Here is a 20,397-nt window from a genome sequence, read left to right as displayed (position 1 = left end):
TCCTCAAGGGCCCATGTTCCCTGTGTCGCTGCCTGCAACCTCTACCCTTCTACTTGGAAGAACTAACTTACAGTTACCATCTCTCTCCACAGTACTGCTTCACTGGAATCAGGTACCTGCTCCTCGAGGGCCTGCTCTCTGCTCCGGTGCCAGACCTCTCGTCTAGTGGAATCTCTGTTACTGCTAAGTGAGTACAATGCTATCGAGTCTCTCTGCTCTAAGGGATCAGGTACTCGCTCCTCGAGCTGCTCTCCCTGTCTCGGAGCTTCTCCTATTTCTACATTGGGATTCTGAATGTTAATCTTATTGTGTGCTCATAACTCTGTCTCTTTCCACTACAGCACTGCCTTGCAAAGGATCCGCTGTTCCAGCATTCTGTGTGAGATGCGCCCAGCCGGGCTCTACAACCACTACTCACTACTGCCACCTCCAGTGGTCACTTAAACTGTCTAATAAAAGATTCAAATCTGTGTTTGTCTGTCCGGAGTCTAGCCTGACACCTTGGTCCCTCATGGGACTGCCCCCAATGGGTGTGGTCAACTGCCACAGTGTCCAAGGATTCACCCAAACACCATTAACCATAACAAGCTCACTAATCCTGCATGCTGAAGACCACCACAAAAAATATGACCTTCAGGTCACAGGTGCATAGCGGCTCAAAAGGAGCTTTCATCAGCTGAGCTAACACCACATTGAGGTCCCAAAACAGCGGGAGGCCTTAGGGGAGGCTTTCATTGAAGCACGCCCTGCATGAAACATACAACTATAGGCTGTACAGAGATGGGTGTTTCATCTACACCGTGGTGGTATGCGCCCATTGCACTAAGATGAACTCTGATGGAGTTGTTTTTTAAGCCAGCTTCCGAAAGGTGTAGAAGGTAATCGAGCAGTTTTTATGTAGGGAAGGAGAACAGATCTAGGGCCTTCTGCTCACACCACATGAAAAACCTCCTCCAATTCAGTCCACTGGACCTTCTAGTGGAAGACTTTCTAGAAGCCACTAGGACTCGAGACACATCCTCAGAAAGATCAAGCAGCTGCACAATTAACCTCTCAACATCCGGGCTGTGAGAGACAGAGCCTAGAGGTTGGGATACCACAGCCTGCCCTGATCTTATGTGATGAGATCTGGGGAAGTCCCAGACTGATCGGTTTCCAGATAGACAACTCTCATAAGAGTGGAAACCAAACTTGTCTCAGCCAATGAGAGGGTATGAGGATCAAAGTCCCTTTGTCCATGCAAAGCTTCAAGAGAGTCTTCACTACTAAGACAATCGTAGGATATGCTTTCAGAAGACCCTTGCCCCAAAGATGGGCCAGGTCATCTGAGGCTGGTTTGCCATCTGACCTGGACAGGGAGCAGAACCGAAGAACATTCCTGTTGCTGGGGGACATGAACAGATCTACTCTGGGCTCCCCCAGAGGTGGAATATCAAATTCACTATTCCCTGGTCCAGGGACCACTCATGGGGTCTGAAGGCTCGACCCAGCCTGTCCACAACCACGTTCTCCGTACCAGCCAGGTACATGACCCAGAGCACCATCTCGTGATATGGAGCCCACGACCAGATCGAACCCGCTTCCTGACATAGGAGGTACGATCCTGTGCCTCCTTGCTTATTGACATACCACATGGCTACTTGGTTGTCGGTCTGGATCAGGACAACTTTGTTGGCCAGCTGATCTCTGAAAATCCATAGCGCATACCTGATTGCCCGAAGCTCTAGGAAGTTGATTTAGCAAGAACGTTCCTAAGTGGACCACAGACCCTGGGTGCCGAGCACATCCATATGAGCTCTCCAATCCAGGATGGATGCATCTGTGGTTAGCACAATTTGAGAAGGGAGATTTTGAAAGGAAATTCCTCGCTCCAGATTGGAAAGTACTCACCACCAGGTTAAGGAGTCCCTGAGAGATGGGGTGACTTGAATGCAATCCTGGAGGTGCTGAGTAGCTTGGCGCCACTGTGACCTCAGGGTCCATTGGGCTCTGCACATGAGTAAGCGAGCCAAGGAAGTGACATGGACGGTCACGGCCATGTAGCCGAACAGCCTCAACATGTGCCAGGCTGATACCTGCTGGCTCTGTTGAACTTCTGCCACAATGGTCGCCAAAGTAATGGCCCTCTGGCGTGGCAGAAAGGCCTTGGCCTGAGCCATGTCTTGCAGGGCTCCGATGAAGTTCAATTGAGGTGACGGACTCATAGGACTTTGGATAGTTGAGGATGATCCCTAGTGAATCCAACACCCGAATGGTCAAGCCCCTGCCCGATACGTGCTCTTGACCAGCTAATCATCCAGGTACGAGAAAACATGCACTCCCAGTCTGCAGAGGTGAGCCGCCACCACGGCCATGCATTTTGTGAAGACCCATGGGGCAGACATGAGCCCAAACGGCAACACCCGGTACTGGAAGTACTATTTTCCCACCACAAATTGGAGATACTTCCTGTGACTGGTGAAGATTTTCGATATGGGTGTATATCTCCTTTAGGTCAAGGGAGCATAGTCAGTCCCCTTTTTGCAAAAGGAAGATCAAGGTGCCCAAGGAAACCATCTTTAACTTTTTTTTGTTCAAGGCCCATAGGTCTAGGATAGGACGGAGTCCTTCTGTTCTCTTTGGAATCAGGAAGTACCTGGAGTAGAATCCCCACCCCGATGATACGGGCTCGACCACTCTGACTGTTAAAAGGGAGGAGAGCTACATTCATAGTACCTCCTGATGCACTACTGGTCTCCCTTGTGGGCACGGTCAGGGGTGCAATTTGGTGGGACACCACTAGATTTAGTTGGTACCCTTGGCGGACGATGGCTAGAACTCACTGGTCCGAGGCTACACTGGGCCATTGGTTTGCAAAGTACTGCAGCATGCCCCCGACTGGAGGGTCCATAGCCCCAGGCACGGACAACTGGCTTACACTCCCTTCAGCCCAATTATGTTTAAACGTTTTTAGTGGGTTTTATGAAGCAAACAGTACTCCCTTCAGCCCAATTAAAACTCTGTCCCTGGAGTTGACTGAGAAGCTGGCTGGGGCTTGGGAGCTCTCTGCTGCCTGGGATGGCAGTGGGAGCTCTGATGGTGTTCTTACAGAAGGTGGATTAGGGCTCCCCCTTTATGTAGTCAACTCCCCCTCCCCCCCCCCCCCCCCCCCCCCCCACTCTTGGGGACAATAGGCGGTGACTGAGAAATGGAGACAGGTGAATATAATTGGACCGCTTGCAACCTGTGGCCTTTCACTTTTTCAAGGACCCCTCCCTTCCCCTTTTCCCAACCAATATTAGTCTTCAGTGTCACGCACGGTGTGCGAGCGCACACCGTGCGTGACGTCACGGCATTCGGTCATGCACTTTCGCTGCTTGAGCGCCCAAATTGAACGTACAGGCGTGCGTTCATCCACCTTCGCCAGCAGGGGCTGCTGGAAGCGGCTTTCGCCGCCGGCTGCCCCCGGGAGGCAGGGGAGCCGTGGTGCGTGCCTTGGGAGGAGGGGAGAGAGGACTGTTTGTCATTCACATGCAGTAAGTTTACTTTTGTTGCACTTTATTCACATTTGCTTTAATAACATGACGAGTCGATTTTCGCGGTGTGCCTTGCTTTGGGAGGGGGGGGGAGAGAGGACTGTTTGTCATTCACATGCAGTAAGTTTACTTTTGTTGCACTTTATTCACATTTGCTTTAATAACATGTCGAGTCGATTTTGACCGGAGCCTGCCTATTGCTGTCTCTCTCTGCCGGGGCTTGCCTGACGCTCCACACTAACGCAGGGGTAAGGGTAGGCGGTAAATTAGCAGGTTAAACGCGCGGCAAAACTACAGGTTAAAAAGGCGATAATCGGGGAGCACGTTACTGTATGGGAGGGAATAGCTAATCCGATCGTTTACATATCATATACATGCCGTGGGGGGAAAGGGTTACCCGTTGATTTCAAGAAGCGGTAAGGATGGGTTAAAAGGGATAGTGAATCGCGGGTTGGACTTACACGGCCAAATTGTGGGTATAAAGCGGGTTAGAAGCAGGGTAACCATGGCTGCGCTTTACTCTATCGGCCTGAAAGTGCGAAGATACAGGTCGATACTGTAAGACCGCGGGAGAGCGGACGAACGCCTGCTCTCCCGGCGCGCGCACCAGCCCTTCGCCAGTGCGTGCGATTCTATATTTAAATTAGGTGACGCGGGAAAAACGGGGAAAAGGAGGCGCCAGGGACACTAGCGCGTCCCTAGCGCCTCCTTTTTGACAGGAGCGGCGGCTGTCAGCGGGTTTGACAGCCGACGCTCAATTTTGCCGGCGTCGGTTCTCGAGCCCGCTGACAGCCACGGGCTCGGAAACCGCGGGCCGAATTCAAATTTTTATTTTTTTTTACTTTCGGGACCTCCGACTTAATATCGCTATGATATTAAGTCGGAGGGTGCACAGAAAAGCAGTTTTTACTGCTTTTCTGTGCACTTTCCTGGCGCCGGAAGAAATTAGCGCCGACCTTTGGGTCGGCGCTAATTTCTGAAAATAATTTCTGAAAGTAAAATGTGCGGCTTGGCTGCACATTTTACTTTCTGTATCCCGCGCGCATACCTAATAGGGCCATCAACATGCATTTGCATGTTGAGGGCGCTATTAGGTGCCGCGGGTTGGACGCGCGTTTTCCTCCCCTTACTGAATAAGGGGTAAGGGAAAACACGCGTCCAGAGCTGGCTAACAGTGCGCTCTGTTATACAGTACTGTTATACAGTGTTATACAGTACTGTTATACAGTACAGTGCGCTCCGTCGGAGCGCACTGTACTGTATCGACCTGAAAGGCCGGTGTTTGTGGCGCGACGAGAGGGAGAGGAATATATCCAGCTCTATATAAAAATCAGTGGGTTTGTGCTCCTAATGTTGTCAAGGTCTGTGACCATGTGTGCCAAGAAAGATGTTGAGGGACGAACATGGACAGCTTGGATGGAGGGAGGACAGGCCCCGCCAACAGAGGAAAACAGTGCCAGAGAGAAACAAAATAGTATTAGCTAGCAGGGAAGTCAGGCGATCACAGCAAACTTCTGACAGATCTCCGGGACAGTAGAAAAGGGCGGGGAGGTAAACCACTTCCTCATTGGCTACCTGGATGTGAGACGTCACGGCACGCTGTTCATTCGCTAGAGCTGTGCGGCGAGACCGCGACAGCCTCCTGTGAAGAAGCTGCCGAGGGCAGCTTGCGGCCGCTTTAGTATGCGTCAGCAGGAGAAGGCGGGCTAGAAGCCGGAAGAGAAGTTCTCGCGAGATGGGGCGGGATTTGGCCTCTGTGCGGTAACGTGCGCTGCAGACGCCGGTTGTGAGGAGGATTTCACTGCCGGCTTTTGGTTCTCGCCCGCGCCCGGACTCCGAGCTCGCGGAGCCGCTTTGCTGCGCTCACCTTCTCCGCCCGATGCGGCGGCGTCGCCGGCGACATGAGCGGCCGGGCCTGTAAGAACTGCGGTTGCACGGACATCGATATCGACCAGGCCCGGGGCGATGCGGTGTGTACGGGCTGCGGCTCCGTTCTGGAGGACAACATCATCGTGTCCGAGGTGCAGTTCGTTGAGAGCGGCGGCGGAGGCTCGGCGGCTGTCGGCCAGTTCGTCTCCTTGGATTGTGAGTAACTTTCTATTCAGTATTTGACCGGGGAGTTCCTCTCGGCTTGCTCTAGGTAACCGGGGGTCGGCGCGGGTCCTGTAGTCTCATTATCTTGTCAGGCAGCGGCCTGCAGTCTTTCGGCCGGGGTGTGTTACTTCAGGAAAAAAAAAAATAAAGCCAAGACTGAAAGTGCGATGTGGTGTAATTTGCGAACAGCAGTGATGTCTGTCTGTCTGCGCTGTCATTAAACGGCTATCACTGGGGGGGGGCGGGCGCGCGCTGTTAATAGTAAACTAAAACAGCACAGGCCATCGGTGGTCATAGGGCTGTCAACTGGCTCCATGTCTTCAGCCCAGGTTCATCCAGACCTAGTTTTACCCCATTGCATGTACATACTGATAGTTCTTTATTGCTTTCCCTAAGGATAGCAGGTGTTTCAGTCCCATCTATGTAGTGGGGTAAAACTAGGGCTGGATCAGCTTCTCCTGAAAAACAAAAAATGGAGGTACTTAGCACCATTAGGTAGGTATAGGCTCTGATTTTAGGTTTTAACCAGTAAACATTGATAAACTACTCCAATGCAAAAATTGAATTGGTGTTTATAGGCTAAACACCATTTTCCACAGTACACTCTCTTCCCTTTTGCTTGCTTGGTCCTCTACTCTGCTTTTGTGCCTTCTCTGCAATGATGACTGCTCAGCAGCAGAAAAGTAAGCTGTAAAAACTACCCAGCAATAATACTTGTGCCACGAAAACTTGGATAAACACCTAGATATGCACCCTTGGGATAAAGTTTAGACTTTGAAGGTATACGCAGTTACCTGGAAGCACATTAAGAGACTTCTGATTGCTTGACGCTTTGGCTAGGCACCACCTGTTTGATTCATTCTTTGGGCACTCTTTTTGTTTTCCTTCTCTAGACCCTCCCAAGACTGCATCTGTTTCTGTTAAACAGCCCTTGAATTAACATTTCCTTATTTTACGCTGGTAAATTGAGCATCCATTTTCCTAACCTCACTGCTAACAAGACTTTTTTTCACATTGCTGCTTTCTGTGGTTCCCATGAATAACAGTGTTCAATATTGCCACGATGTTAAGTTGGAGGAACCACAGAAAGCAGTATTTTCTGCTTTTTTGTTCAACATTTGGGGCTCCTCAAGACTTAACGCCAGCTCTGGGACTGGTATTAATCTGAGGGTTAAAATGTGCACGTCGGGTGCAGTTATTTTTTTTACATCGGAGGTACTAGCTTATTTATTTATTTAATGTTTTTATTTACCGACATTTGTTTGCACATCACATCGGTTTACAGAGAACAGTCGAAAAATGAAGGGAAATTACATATTAACAAAATGAGTAACTGTGACTTAACAATTGGGATAGTTAAGAGGGTGGGAGGGAAAAAGGAGAGTAAAAGCAAAAAGGAGTAACTATCATAATTATAACTGGGGAGGTCAGCGTGTTGTAGAAGTGGGTCAGAGATTTAGGGGATTACTTGCTTCTGGAGGGGGGTTTGGGGGTCAGTGTGTAGGGGGTGTGGGAGGCTTATTGGTAGGCTTGCTTTAAAGAGCCAGGTTTTAAGTTGTTTTTTTTTGGTTTTTTTTTTTTTAATTTTGTGTATTGGGTTCTAACCTTAAGTTGAGGGGCGGGGGGGGCATCGTGTTCCAGATGGTGGGTCCGACTAGAGAAAAGGCACGTTCACGGGTTGAAGGTGGGTGAGTTTAGGAGAGGTTATTGGTAGGGTGCAGGTATTGGCTGATCTTGTGGATCTTTGGAGGGGGGGGGGGGGGGGCTTTGAAAGTACAATGAGGTGTTGAACCAGTTTATGTTGTGGAGTGTTTTGTGGATAAGGGAGAGGCTCTTGAAGCATATTTTGAGGTTGACAGGGAGCCAGTGCAGGTTTTTTAGTATGGGGGTGATGTGCTCATTTCTTCTGGTGGTAGTGAGGATTCTGGTGGTGGAGTTTTGTAGCATCTGGAGGTGTTTTAGTGCAGTAGCTGTGCATGGCATTTACATGTGATGAGCACTATTTGGACGTGTTTTGAATGCGCTGATCCACTTATTGAATCAGGGGTTATGGATGCACGTGCAAAACATGCGTCCAACCGTGGGTTAACCTGTGCGCTAGCCGGTGCGCACGGTATTGCATTGGCCTAATAATGGGGCCATGGATCTAGCATGAACAGCTTATGACAGAAGGGTAAGATTGCGTCAACAAAGAAACTGCAGTAAATCCATTTTCCTAACCCGCACACAACCACTTCTCCCGGGTTCCTGATGCTGAAGAGGCACTAGGGACACAGTTTCCCCTAGCGCCTCTTTTTTTAACGCAGCAGCTCATTGGCCTATTGCATTGAGTGACTGGGAGAGGTGGATTGGCACATATTAGGAAAGTGGGTGTTCAATCATGAGCACCCGTTTTTTCCATGTGGATCTTGCATCGGCCTGTATCTTTCTGGAGATGATTTAGGACTTTTGAAATGTTGCTTTTGCTTGTTATGCATCCATATAGACCTACTTATGTTTATATTAATCCTTTCCCTTTAATACTTTACAAACTCTGCTTCATTGAATGCTGTTGTTCACTATAGTAGCATCCTCTTGGTGGGGAGAGGGGGTGTACAAAAATGTATTTCAGAAACAAATTTGGTTGCACACTAGAGTCTCCAAGGCCAACAAACATAAAATACAAATGTGTGATGCTGTCTTCCTTTCAGAAACAACTTGTGCACTTCCACTATTCAAAAACACTTTTCAGAGACAAGCAGTGGTTGTTTGCCAAATTTATTCTCAGAGCTTGCATTGTCAGTAGTCACAGTTCTGACTTTCACTGGGAATACAACTCTGAGAATGAAAATGTTTACACAGCTTTATTGCAACTGGATAGAAACAAAGATGTTGGGGGACCTTGAATGCTGTGAGCTGTGCTGAGATCTACCGCCCTACACATGGTCCTGCAGGGAGTTCGATGGGCACCTGGCAGTCCTGAGGCAAACTATCCAGGGTGACGATATAAGCAGCCGCCTGTTAGAACTAGTGGGGACCTTGAATGCTGAGAGTTGTGTTGCGATGTACCGCCCTAGATGTTGTCCTGCAGGCAGTTTGGTGGGCACCTAGAGATCCTTAGGCATGCCTGGTGGCATGCAGAAGCCATGCCCCTTTTAGTGTGTCTTGTTTTACATCTCGCTGGAATGGGGAAGAAAGGGGAAAGTGAGCCATACCCTTTTTTGCCTCTACATCTACACTGGGTCTGATGGACCATCGCTTCACTCGGCTTACCATGAGGAATGAAGAGCTTAACGACAAGGGAGCTGGTGAGGTCCACCTCAGTGTGGATCAACATACTCCTTCTTTACCTCAGTATGCAGTTATGTGAGTAATAAGGAATGCATTAATTGATAATTCTCCTGATGTTACTGGGATCTTCATTTGGAAGATTGACAAATGAGAGCAATATTCAATCATCAAGTGCTGTTTTTCCCAATTTCCTAGAGCAGTATTTCCCAACCTTTTCAAGCCCAAGGCACAGCTATAGTAACAAAAATTTTGTGTGGCACACCAACCTCCATGGAGCAGGCAATGCAGACATAGAGACTGTTCACATGGCCAGGAGAATAGCTAGGGAAGCACTACAAGACCTGCCAGTCTCTCTACAATTTTAAAATAAGGGGGGAAGGGGCCAAACACATGATCCTATCACAAGGACCCGTTCTCTCTACATACAAGTGCAAGAGAAAGGAGACGTCCGTGTGGCACAGTCAGCCAGCTCAGTTAGTTACCTTGGCTATCACATGTGGCTGCCAGAGCTTCTCCATTACTGCTGCTCCCAACACTCAGAATAAGTCACATCTGGTGCTCAGTGCATGTTCTGCCTATCTCATTAAGCCTAGGGTAAGACAGAGGCTGGAAGGACTCAAAGGAGAAAGCTCCGAAGAGGAAAGATATGTGTGCTAAACAAAGTGGTGCTTGGTTATCCATGGTACTTGTTAATTTCCATACTCCAGAGCTGCAGCTAGGAAGGGGAGGCATATGTGACTATATACATTCTAAGAAAGGAGTTTCTGCGTGTTTAAGAGCCATTGCTTTGTTTCTTATTGCTATGCAGTGCTGAGAGCAGAGCCCAGGTGCTGGCCTGGCAGTGGTGATTTTTCCATGGCACACCTGATCAGGTCTGAAGGCACACCATTGTGCTACGGCACACTGGTTGGGAAACACTGCCCTAGATGAATTTGGTAGTAGGGGGTGGAAATGATCAGCGAGTGAATTGTCGGAGCTAGCAGAAGTCTTTCTTAGACATTTGGAGAGTGGTCTTGAGGACTGACTGTCTCAAACTGTCTTTCATCTATGTGCCTTTTCTACCAGGGTCTCTATATAATTGATGGACCTGGATTCAAAGATTACTGCTCTTGAGGTTCAAGAGGCTTCTATGGGTAATTCAATTAAATCACTTCAGACATCTGTGATGGCTAATGTTAAAAATTGTTTGGGGTTGCATGCTAAGATGGAGTCCTGCCATGAGAGATACAAATCTTAGACTTGGGGAAGTTTAACAATCTAAACTATTTTCAACTAGTGTTATTCAAAAGATGTATTTATGAGGTTTTGCAAATACATTGTGATAAGGAAGTTGTTCAAATGTTTTTACTTGCTAAAAATGTAAGAAAGTTATTCATCCTGAAGAAAGTCTGGATGTACTTGTTCCTTTTGATAGCCCTAATTTAACTGATTTTCTACAAGATCCGCGGGATATAACATCAAGCGCAACTTTGTTGGTAACGTTTGTTGCAGAAATGGATACAAATTTGGTGTATAAACTTTTAAATATAAGGGTGTACTTTTTTGTGGAAAGAAGATTCAAGTGTTTCTGGATGTTTTGCATGAGATGCAATTGTGTAGGAAGTCTTTTCTTGCACTTAAGCAGTGGGTATTTCAATTGGGGGCTATATTTTTCCTAAAATATCTGTGCAGATGTCCACCAAGGAAATTCTTGTATTTTTTTGGACCCATCACACTTAGAAACAGTTTAGATAAAACATCATGGACCTAGGCATTAAGAGTATAGTGGAGTAGGAGTATTGGCTTTAATGCTTGTAATTCACAACTCTTGTATGTTATGATATGTACTTCTTATTGATAATATGCCCATGATGTGGACTGGTATTAAGGGTTAATGTTTAACATTTTCTCTTTTTCTTTATGTTTCAACTTAAGTTTTGATTAATGCTTGATTTTTCTTATTATATTAATTTATCTTGTAAATGGTGTAATAAATAAAAATTGAAAAAACAAAAGAAACAGATGGAAGAAAAGGGCGACTTGATTTACCCAGTCTTCCCATTTGTGTTTGCATAATTTGCTGTCACAGATCTTATTAATGCCATCTTTTACCAATTAGGTCCCTATGCTTGAATTCTTCCCCACTGACAGTCTGTTCCAGGTGTCCAGCACCTCTCGATGAAAATATATTTGACATTCCTTTTGAGCTCCCTTCAGCTTTGTCTTTGAACTTCTCATTCAATGGAAAACATCTTGCCAGTTTTTGAAAATGTTTCGGTTTTTTTTTTTTTATTGACAGCCTAATAACAACTGGACTTCTTATGCTGAGAGTCACACCTTTATGCATAGAGATGCACAAAGTAGTACATTGTCACAGAGCCTGAGCCCACAGCACCAGAGATGGAGCTTATTACTCATGATTTTAGTGACATGACATTTTTAGACATGTTTGTCTTCTTTTAATACCACCAGTTGACAACCTTATACTTTCTGGTATTCCGTTGAAGTTTGCTAGATTTTAAATGTTTGGATCATATCTCCCCTTGCCTTTCTTCTGTAGAGTACGTCTTTAGCTTCTTTTGTTTTTCTGTGCATGGTTTACACTGCAGACCAGGCCTTGACAAATTTTCTTTGGATTTAGGAGCCAGACTAGAATCGACTTCACAAACAAAATCTTACATGCATACACCATTCTTTGACTCCATATATATAAAACTATAAAAATCAATAAAAAAAAAACAAAACCCCCAAACAAACCACTTATAAAGTTGCTTGAGCTTTCTCTGTGGCCATTTCTTTTTGCAGCACAAAAATTCATAATGACAAAATTCATAAACTGTAAAAGATTAAAATATATTTCTTTCCCCTTCCAAGAAGTCTGAATTCATACCACTCATTATGGAGAGCTTGTATGCATTTATTGTACATGTTCGTTAATAAGTTATTTCTGGAAATGCCGACTCTGTGTCATTTCACTGACACCATGATTTTCCAGAGTGCCAGTGTTGATATCTGATTTTCCCTTCATGTTTTTCTGAATTGGTACTGTTTTTGACTGTCACCTCCACTGAGAGGTTTTTATATGTTTCCACCATCTTTCCCAGGATCTGATTTAAGGTTATAGCTTTCCTCGAGAAATCAAAGAGAAGTAGGGTGTTGGGCGTGTGCCTAGGGTGCCAAATGTGCCTAAATCCAGTCCCACCCTTTTCTGTGATAAAATATTTGCTGATGTTACTCCTAAGTTTACCCCTTTTGGAACTTTATATCTTGACCACTAGTTCTTCAACTACTTTACTCTGAATAAAGTTAACTTTTACCAGTACAGGGGACAAACTGCTTTGTAATATATTTTTAGGCATCTGATTAAATTGTGGACTGAAATCTTTGCACCTTACACAAAATAAATGTATCCAACACATATTGAATATAGAGTAACAACCAAAGAACACACTATATTGTAATTAAAAGGGAGGATTGGATGCTAACCTGAATCTGGAGAGCTGAAATCAGGATGTTTCTGAACATTTTAGCTCTCCTCCTCTTTTTCTGTACAGTCCAGAAAAATTCAGGACATTTGGCAAGCCTATTGTATTTTCAGGTCTTGATTATTGCAGAGCACTATATATGGGTTTATTCAGCTCATCCATGCGAACTCTGCAAGTAGTACAGGATACTATGGCAAGGGTTTTGACTTACATGAAGCTCAGGGAACATATAACTCCAGTATTGCAATTCCTTTATTGGTTGCCTATTGCTTCATGGATCAAATTCAAAATCTTAACCTTTAGTGCAGAGCTTCCCAATCTTTTAGCCAATGTGACCTCATTTTAGCACTTGAAAATTCACTTGACCCCAGAGTATGACCAAAACAATGATCAGGGGTGCGATTTTCCCCCCCCCCCCCCCCACACCCAGTCATCACACAACTCTCACTATCTCCACAATCCAGCTGATCCACCCTCTAATCGATCCTTCTTTTGAACCTCAGTCCACATTATTCTCTTGGGTAGTTTCAGTGGTAGGTGAGGAGAGAGGAATTGTTTACACTTCACCAGCCATGCACAGTCAGCCCTCCTTCCCCCCTCATGGCTGGTCCAAAAGCCAATAATTATCTGTAAGCAACAGCATTAATAATGAAAGTCCATGCAAGCTCAAAGGCACTGCAGCGGTCACAAGTCCTCCTCACTCAGGGCTTCCTGTTACCATAAAATCCCATGTGAGAGCAGGGCTGAAGAAGGGACTATGAGTGAATGCTGGTTTATAGGCCCCATGCGGCATTCCACCACTAATGCTGGTGCCTGAAGAGTGCCCCAACGATATGGAGTCAGTGATTCCTTCTGTATTCTAATAAAGACTTTACTCCCCTAAAAGAGGTAATCAAGATTACAAAAAATGAGATACCCCTACCTAATGCACGAACAATATAATACCACCGTTTAACACTTTATTAATAATATTACATATGTAACATTTCAAATCATTACATGCTGATAATATAAAATGGCATAGCACACCATACCTCCATAACAATGTATCATACTAAAATATCACATTCTTCCACTAAAAATCCCCATACTAAAAACCGATGATTCAGATATCTTCAATCATCCTCAATTCAGATGTCTTCAATCATCCCCAAAAAGGTCCCTCGTTTTATCCAAAAAAAGCTTCCTCGGGGGATATTCTTCATCTGTACTTCACCATTATCTACTATCATCAGGGGTAACAGGACTCTTCCTTGTTTCAGCGGACAAAATATCTGAACTGTTAATATGAAAACACACACACACAAACGTTATCTCTTCAATTATTGCTAACCCCACCAATTCAATCTAATCCACAATTTATCACTAGCTTACAAGAACTCTACTGGGTGCTCCCACAATTGGCTTTCTCACATCTTGTTGAATCGCTCCATCCAATTTTCTACTGAACAAAAAATGGAACATCTGAAATATAAATCCCCCACACTATTAAACACCACAGATTTCACCACACACCAAAAAATAAAAAAGAATCAATACAAATGAACATACAGGCTATACCCATAAGCCGGTCACATTTCCGAGCCTCTTGGCGCGTCTAATCATTATACCGCATTCTCTACCACTTCCTACATCAAATCAACCAATGAAAAATCATATACTCATAAGTATCAAATAATTAATTGCAAAATGAAATATGTCCCCATGTCTGATCTATTCTCACATATTTCCAATGCTGATATTAATATTTATAAGCCACCCAGTGGTAGAACCGTGCAATGTCATCTGCCAATAACTCCTCATGATGGGATCCTCTCACACACAAAATAACTTACCTCGCAGCATGAGCTTACTCATATTCATTTCCAACAAATGTTTGGATCAGCGTGACTTCCCCGAACAACTGAACACCGCTGTCCATCTAAACCCAGCCCTCAAACTACAAATCATTTGATCAACAGGTGTCCACTTGGCCGGTGTGAAGTGTGTCTATCAAGCAGATCATCTTGAAGTACTGACCCAATTTGGGTTTATTACCTGGTTTTTCTGAATGCCCTATATTTGGTATGAAAAAGGGCAGGAACCTGAGGAATTTAACACGTGCAACTAGTAAGAGAAATGAGGTTTGTTAAGCTAGGACAATTCAGATGTTCTGGATGTTCAGTTTGTCAGAATATATTGAGTATTGATACATTCATCCATCTTCAAATGGAATACCCATGTGCACTCAAGGGTTATTTGTGTTGCACAGTCGGTGAGGTGTATGTGATCTTATGTCCATGTAATTTATATATCTATTTATTTATTTTTATATACCGACATTCGATCCGAGATATCACATCGGTTTACAGCAAACGATTAGAACAGATAAGGCATATGCATCTTATTTCTTACAGAGGAACTTAGTAGACAGTATAAAACAGTATTAAATACTCTTATGTAATTATGCAGAATAACTTAGTAATGGTATAAACAGTCCTAATATTATTGTGTAACTAAGTACTTAGAGGCTCACTTGGAGATTGGGTTTACAGCATTGGAGGTGGTGTTTGTTGCAGCGATAGTCAGGTTTAGAGGAATGCCTCTATATATGAGAATGTAATCTCATATAAGATATACTACTTGGGAGATTGACAATTATTAATCATAAAAGCTGTCTACTAATGGGGAAGGAAGGGGCACTGTTAGTTGATCATTGGAATAAGTGTAATCATTGTGGTGTTCTTAGAGTTTTTGTATTATGTCAGAGAGATGACCAACATTTCCATGGTAGCGGACAACAGTTGTTGAGGTTGGAGTAACAGTTTATATTTAATTGGAATACTATAGCCCCCAATGGATTTAATAAGAATGTGGAGTAGGAAATATTTTATTAAGTCTTTCCAATAATTCGCAGTGCAAGCTGGGATGGCATTTGAAGCGTGAGCGGTTTGGTGTTAAGTGATGGGGGGAAGTATCTGGTCCTGATTGGCTACGCTTGGGGTATTTTTATTGGTGGTTTAGGGATATGGGGGAAATACAAGGCACTAATTGGCCATGTTGGGTATATAGAGATGGCTGCTGAGTTCAGACGGATGGTGGCATTCGTCGGTTGTTCGGGGAAGTTGCGCTGATCGAAACATTTGTTGGAATTGAATTTGAATAAGCTCATGCTGCGAGGTAAGTTATTTTGTGTGTGATAGGATCCCATTATGAGGAGTTATTGGCAGACGACATTGCACGGCTGTATTGATGAGTGGGTTATAAATATTAATATCAGGATTGAGAATATGTGCGAATACATTAGACATGGGGACATATTTCATTGTGCAATTAATTATTTGATACTTATGAGTATATGATTTTTCATTGGTTGATTTGTTGTGTGACGTGACAGAGAATGCGGTATAATGGATTAGAGACGCCAAGAGGCTTGGAAATGTGACTGGCTTATGGGTATAGCCTGTATGTTCTTTTGTATTCTTTTTTTTTATTTTTTGGTGTGTGGTGAAATCTGTGGTGTTTAATAGTGTGGGGGATTTATTTTTCAGATGTTCCATTTTTGTTCGGTAAGAGATAGTAGAAGATTGGATGGAGTGATTCAACAAGAAGTGAGAGCCAGTTCTGGCAGCACACAGTAGAGTAATTGTAAGCTAGTGATAAATTGTGGATTAGATTGAATTGGTGGGGTTAGCAATAATTGATTGAAGAAATAATATTTATATATGTGTTTTCATATTTAACAGTTCAGATATTTTGTCCATTGAAACAAGGAAGAGTCCTGTTACCCCTGATGATAGTAGATAATGGTGAAGCGCAGATGAAGAATATCCCCTAAGAAAGCCTTTTTTTGTGAGTGAAATGAGGGACCTGTTGGGGATGATTGAAGATAGCTGAATTGTCTGTTTTTAGTATGGGGATTTTTAGTGGATGAATGTGGTATGAATGTGATATTTTAGTATTATATATTGGTATGGGGTGCTATGCCATGTTATATTATTCTCTTGGTTACTTATTTTACCGTTTCATATTTATGTACTGTCCCATTTATTCACATAGGCTTATTTATTCACTCCGCTATACTACTACACTAATTGGCTGAAATGTAAATATTGCATTGTTCAATCTCTCCCCTCTTCCAGCTCCAAGTTAATTTTCCCTGTTTTATTGTTTTATTGTAACTTTCTCACCCTTCAATTGATTCTCTGTATTTAAAGTTCACAGTTCTATTGGGAATATTGTTATCACGTTACCTTATGCTTTTCACACATTGTTAATTGTAAACCGGGTTGATGTGATGCCAGTCATGAAACTCGGTATAACAAAAACAATAAATAAATAAATAAATATTATCAACATGTAATGATTTGAAATGTTATATATGTAATATTATTAATAAAGTGTTAAATGGTGGTATTATATTGTTTATACATTAGGTAGTGCCTCATTTTTTGTAAGCCTGAAAAGTGCTGCCATTTGAGGCACTTGTGACCCCACTTAAGATCCTGAACCCACAGTTTGGGAAACCCTGCCTTATAAAGCCCTGGAAATGAAACTTTACTATGTTGTGCACTACTGAAAATCTTTAAATCCCTAAGATCCTTGAGGTTCTCCATTTGGAATCCTTTAGACTGAAAGGAACAAGGTGAAAAGATTTTCAGTAGTCAGCCTGCAATGGTGGAATGCTCTTTCAGGTAAGCGTAGAGCCATGGAAGTTGTTCAGGTCTTAAGAAAGAAACTGCAAACTCTCTTCTCTCTTAGTTCATAAATAGAGATGGTTATACATTGCAGATTTGCTTTTGCAGAGTGTCATTTTAATGTCATATGTACTTTTATTTATTTTATTTAAACAATTTATATTCCACTGAGCTGCAAATTTCAGTGGATTACAATTAACATACACAGAATGATAGCAGTAATACATCATGGAACAGCAATTCTTTACAAAACAAATAGTGGAAAACAATCAAACAGTCATCAAAAGAAGAGACAAATATTCATTAACCAGTGAACCTAAGTTATGTCAGGAAAGGCTAGAGAGAAAAAATACATTTTTAGCTGCTTTTGATAGCAGGAAGAGAAGAGCAATGGCAGCATGTTGGGCTGCTTTTTCCTCTTCTGCTGCCTTCACTCTCAGGGTTGTGAGTTTCGTGCAGTTAGAAGCTGCAGCTGGGCCGGAGTGACAAAAGAGGAATTTGCCACCACTGCTGTCGTCCTCTTGCAGCCCAGTCAGCACTGGGAGTGGGGAGAAATTATAACGGGCAGCCTCCTCTCCACAAGCTGGCCAGGTTTAATAACTCTGTAAATGCAAGCAGAATCTGTAAGAAGAGATGAATTCTGCAGCCCTTCCCATGGCCACGGATTCAAACAGCATCTGAGGGTCCTCACTTTTCCGGTCTGGTAAACTGATAAGCATGGGAATCACCTGCACAGTGCAGCAGATACTGGCATAAGCTTGCTGGGCAGACTGGGTGGATCCTGTGGTACTTTTCTGCCATCATTTCTATGTTGTGGTCTAGGGTGTATCTTAACTAGACTGTAAGTTGTAGGGACTTTATATGAGTCTGTACAGTGCTGCATGCACCTTTATAGCACTATATCCATTTGTAATAGTAATATCACTGTGATGGCAAAAGCCAGAAGGATCACTTGGGTGCATAGGGAGAGGAATAGCCAGCTGAGAAAAGGTGATATTGCTTCTGTATAAGTCCTTTGTAAGACCTCACGTGGAATACTGTGTACAGTAATGGAAACCGCACCTTCAAAAGGATATAACCCAGATGGAGTTTGTCCAGAGGGTGGCTACTAAAATAAAGAATATGAGGACAGACTTAACATATCTAAGCATGTATACCTTGGAGGAAAGGAGGGAAAGAGGAGATGTGATAGACATTTAAATACCTCCAAGGATTAAAGGCAAAGTAGTTGGGTCCTTTTCAAAAGAAAGCAGGCTGTGAAACAAGGGGTCATGGGATGAGGGTGGAAGGGGGGGGCGGGTGTAAAATGAAGAGAAATCGAAGGACATCTTGCTTTATGGAGAAAGTGGTGGATGCATGGTCCTCTATGTGCTAAAACAGTGTTTCCCAATCTTCTCATGCCCAAGGCACAACTACATTAAAAAAAATGTTGTGTGGCACAACAATATCCAGGGAGCAGGCAGTGCAGATAAAGAGTATGTGAGCCCAAAAGAAGAGCTAGGGAAGCATTGAAAGCCCCACAAGTCTCTTCCAAATTTTAAAACAAAGGGAGAAAAGGGACAAAGATACACATGAAACCATCATGAAACACCAGTTACCTCCTAAAATATAAAAGTGCAGGACAAGGGAGAAGTCGATGTGGTGCAGGCAACCAGCTCAGTTAATTACCTTGATTGCCACATATATCATTGCCAGTGCTCGTCTCCTGCTGCTGTTGCCGCCAACACTTGAGTGAATTACAGCTAGTACTCAGCACACTCTCTCTCCATCTCACTTAGCCTAGAGCAGGGGTCAGGAACCTTTTTGGCTGAGAGAGCCATAAACGCCACATATTTTAAAATGTAATTCCATGAGAGCCATACAATATGTTTAAAACTAAATACAAGTAAATGTGTGCATTTTATGTAAGATCACACTTTTAAAGTACAATAAGTCTCTGAAAATATTACACCAGGCCTTAAGACACCAATACATCTCCTATTAGGAAAACGGACCAAGTCAGGCTGCTATAGAGTCCTACACAGAAACTACACGCCAGCAGAAAACCTCACCTGAATCACGTGCTGTCCCTCACCTAACATAGAATAAAGAGACCAAAACGCATAACAAGAAGCATGCAGACAAAAAACTGAATTGGAAACTGCAACAAGCCAGAGTCTCTGTATGCAGTGTAACAAAGGAAAAAAGAAACATCACACATCCTTATAAAACAAATCAAGAAATATAAAATCATCAGCAGTAAAACTGTACTAACAAAAAGAACATATTTCGAAACAGCTGATGAGTGGAATATCCAATAATTAAAAACTCATATAAAACATTTCCAGATACCAACAAAATATTTCAAAATAGCAGACACAAAGATCCAGTAATGAAAAATAATAAGGATACAAAAATTTTTTTGCTCTGCATACCTGGGAACGTTTGATATCCAGGTGTCCTGAGATTGTTCTGAATTAGCAGGAGGTGGGGTGGTTTGCTTGGAACTTTCTCCTCTCTCAGTCACATACCAGCGCTCTCTCTCACACTGGCTCTCAATGACACACCTATACACACATGCTCTCAGTCACTCACATATACAAATGTTTTTTCTCTCTCACTTATATAGGCTCTTAATTACACATTTACACACATGCTGTCTATCTTTTCACGCTTACACACACACAGGCTTTCAATCACATAAATACATGCTGTCTTTTTCTCTCACACACAGACTCTCATTCACATGCTTACAAACATGTCCTCTCTTTCTCTCATTTACACACAGGCTCTCACTCACATACTCACATGCTCCCTCACCTAAATCAGCTCTCAATCACACACAGACACACATGGTCTCTCTCTCTCATTTAAACACAGGCTCTCAATCACATACTCACATGCTCCCTCACCTAAATCAGCTCTCAATCACACAGACACACATGGTCTCTTCTCTCTCATTTAAACACAGGCTCTCAATCACATACTCACATGCTCCATCACCTAAACCAGCTGTCAATCAGACACAGACACACATGATCTCTCTCTTACTTATACACACAGGCTCTTAATCATACATACACATGATCTCTCTCACACACAAAGGATCTCAATCATACACACATACTCTTCAAACAAACAGGTTTTCAATTACAAAACTTACACATACAGGTTCCCAATGGTAACTTACATTCATGCTCTCTCTCTCACAGGCAGGATCTCAATCACAGACATACTCTCTTTCACATATACAGGCTCTCAATCATTCACATACATGCAATCTCTCACTCACACACACAGGATCTCAAACACACATGCTTGCTCGCTCATTCACTCTCTCTCTCTCCCCCCCCCCCCCCGGGAACTCGCGGCAGCAGCAGCCACCTCCCAACGCTAACC

At 43.6% G+C, this 20,397-nt stretch overlaps 1 protein-coding gene across 2 annotated transcripts in view; it reads left to right on the top strand.

Annotated features, from left to right (window-relative positions):
* The first annotated feature begins 5,151 nt into the window (after positions 1-5,151).
* BRF1 (BRF1 RNA polymerase III transcription initiation factor subunit) overlaps positions 5,152-20,397 on the top strand; it is a 572,778-nt gene continuing 557,532 nt past the window's right edge. The window contains exon 1 of one of the 2 annotated variants that reach the window (XM_029598099.1): positions 5,152-5,600. In XM_029598099.1, the coding sequence (XP_029453959.1) occupies positions 5,417-5,600 (184 nt within the window). In that variant the 5' untranslated portion in view covers positions 5,152-5,416. The remainder of the gene's footprint in view (positions 5,601-20,397) is intronic. The other variant, XM_029598098.1, reaches the window with a different exon arrangement.

Source organism: Rhinatrema bivittatum, chromosome 4 (assembly GCF_901001135.1).
Source record: "Rhinatrema bivittatum chromosome 4, aRhiBiv1.1, whole genome shotgun sequence".
Taxonomy (NCBI): Eukaryota; Metazoa; Chordata; class Amphibia; order Gymnophiona; family Rhinatrematidae; genus Rhinatrema; species Rhinatrema bivittatum.
This window is presented reverse-complemented; position numbering and strand designations above follow the sequence as displayed.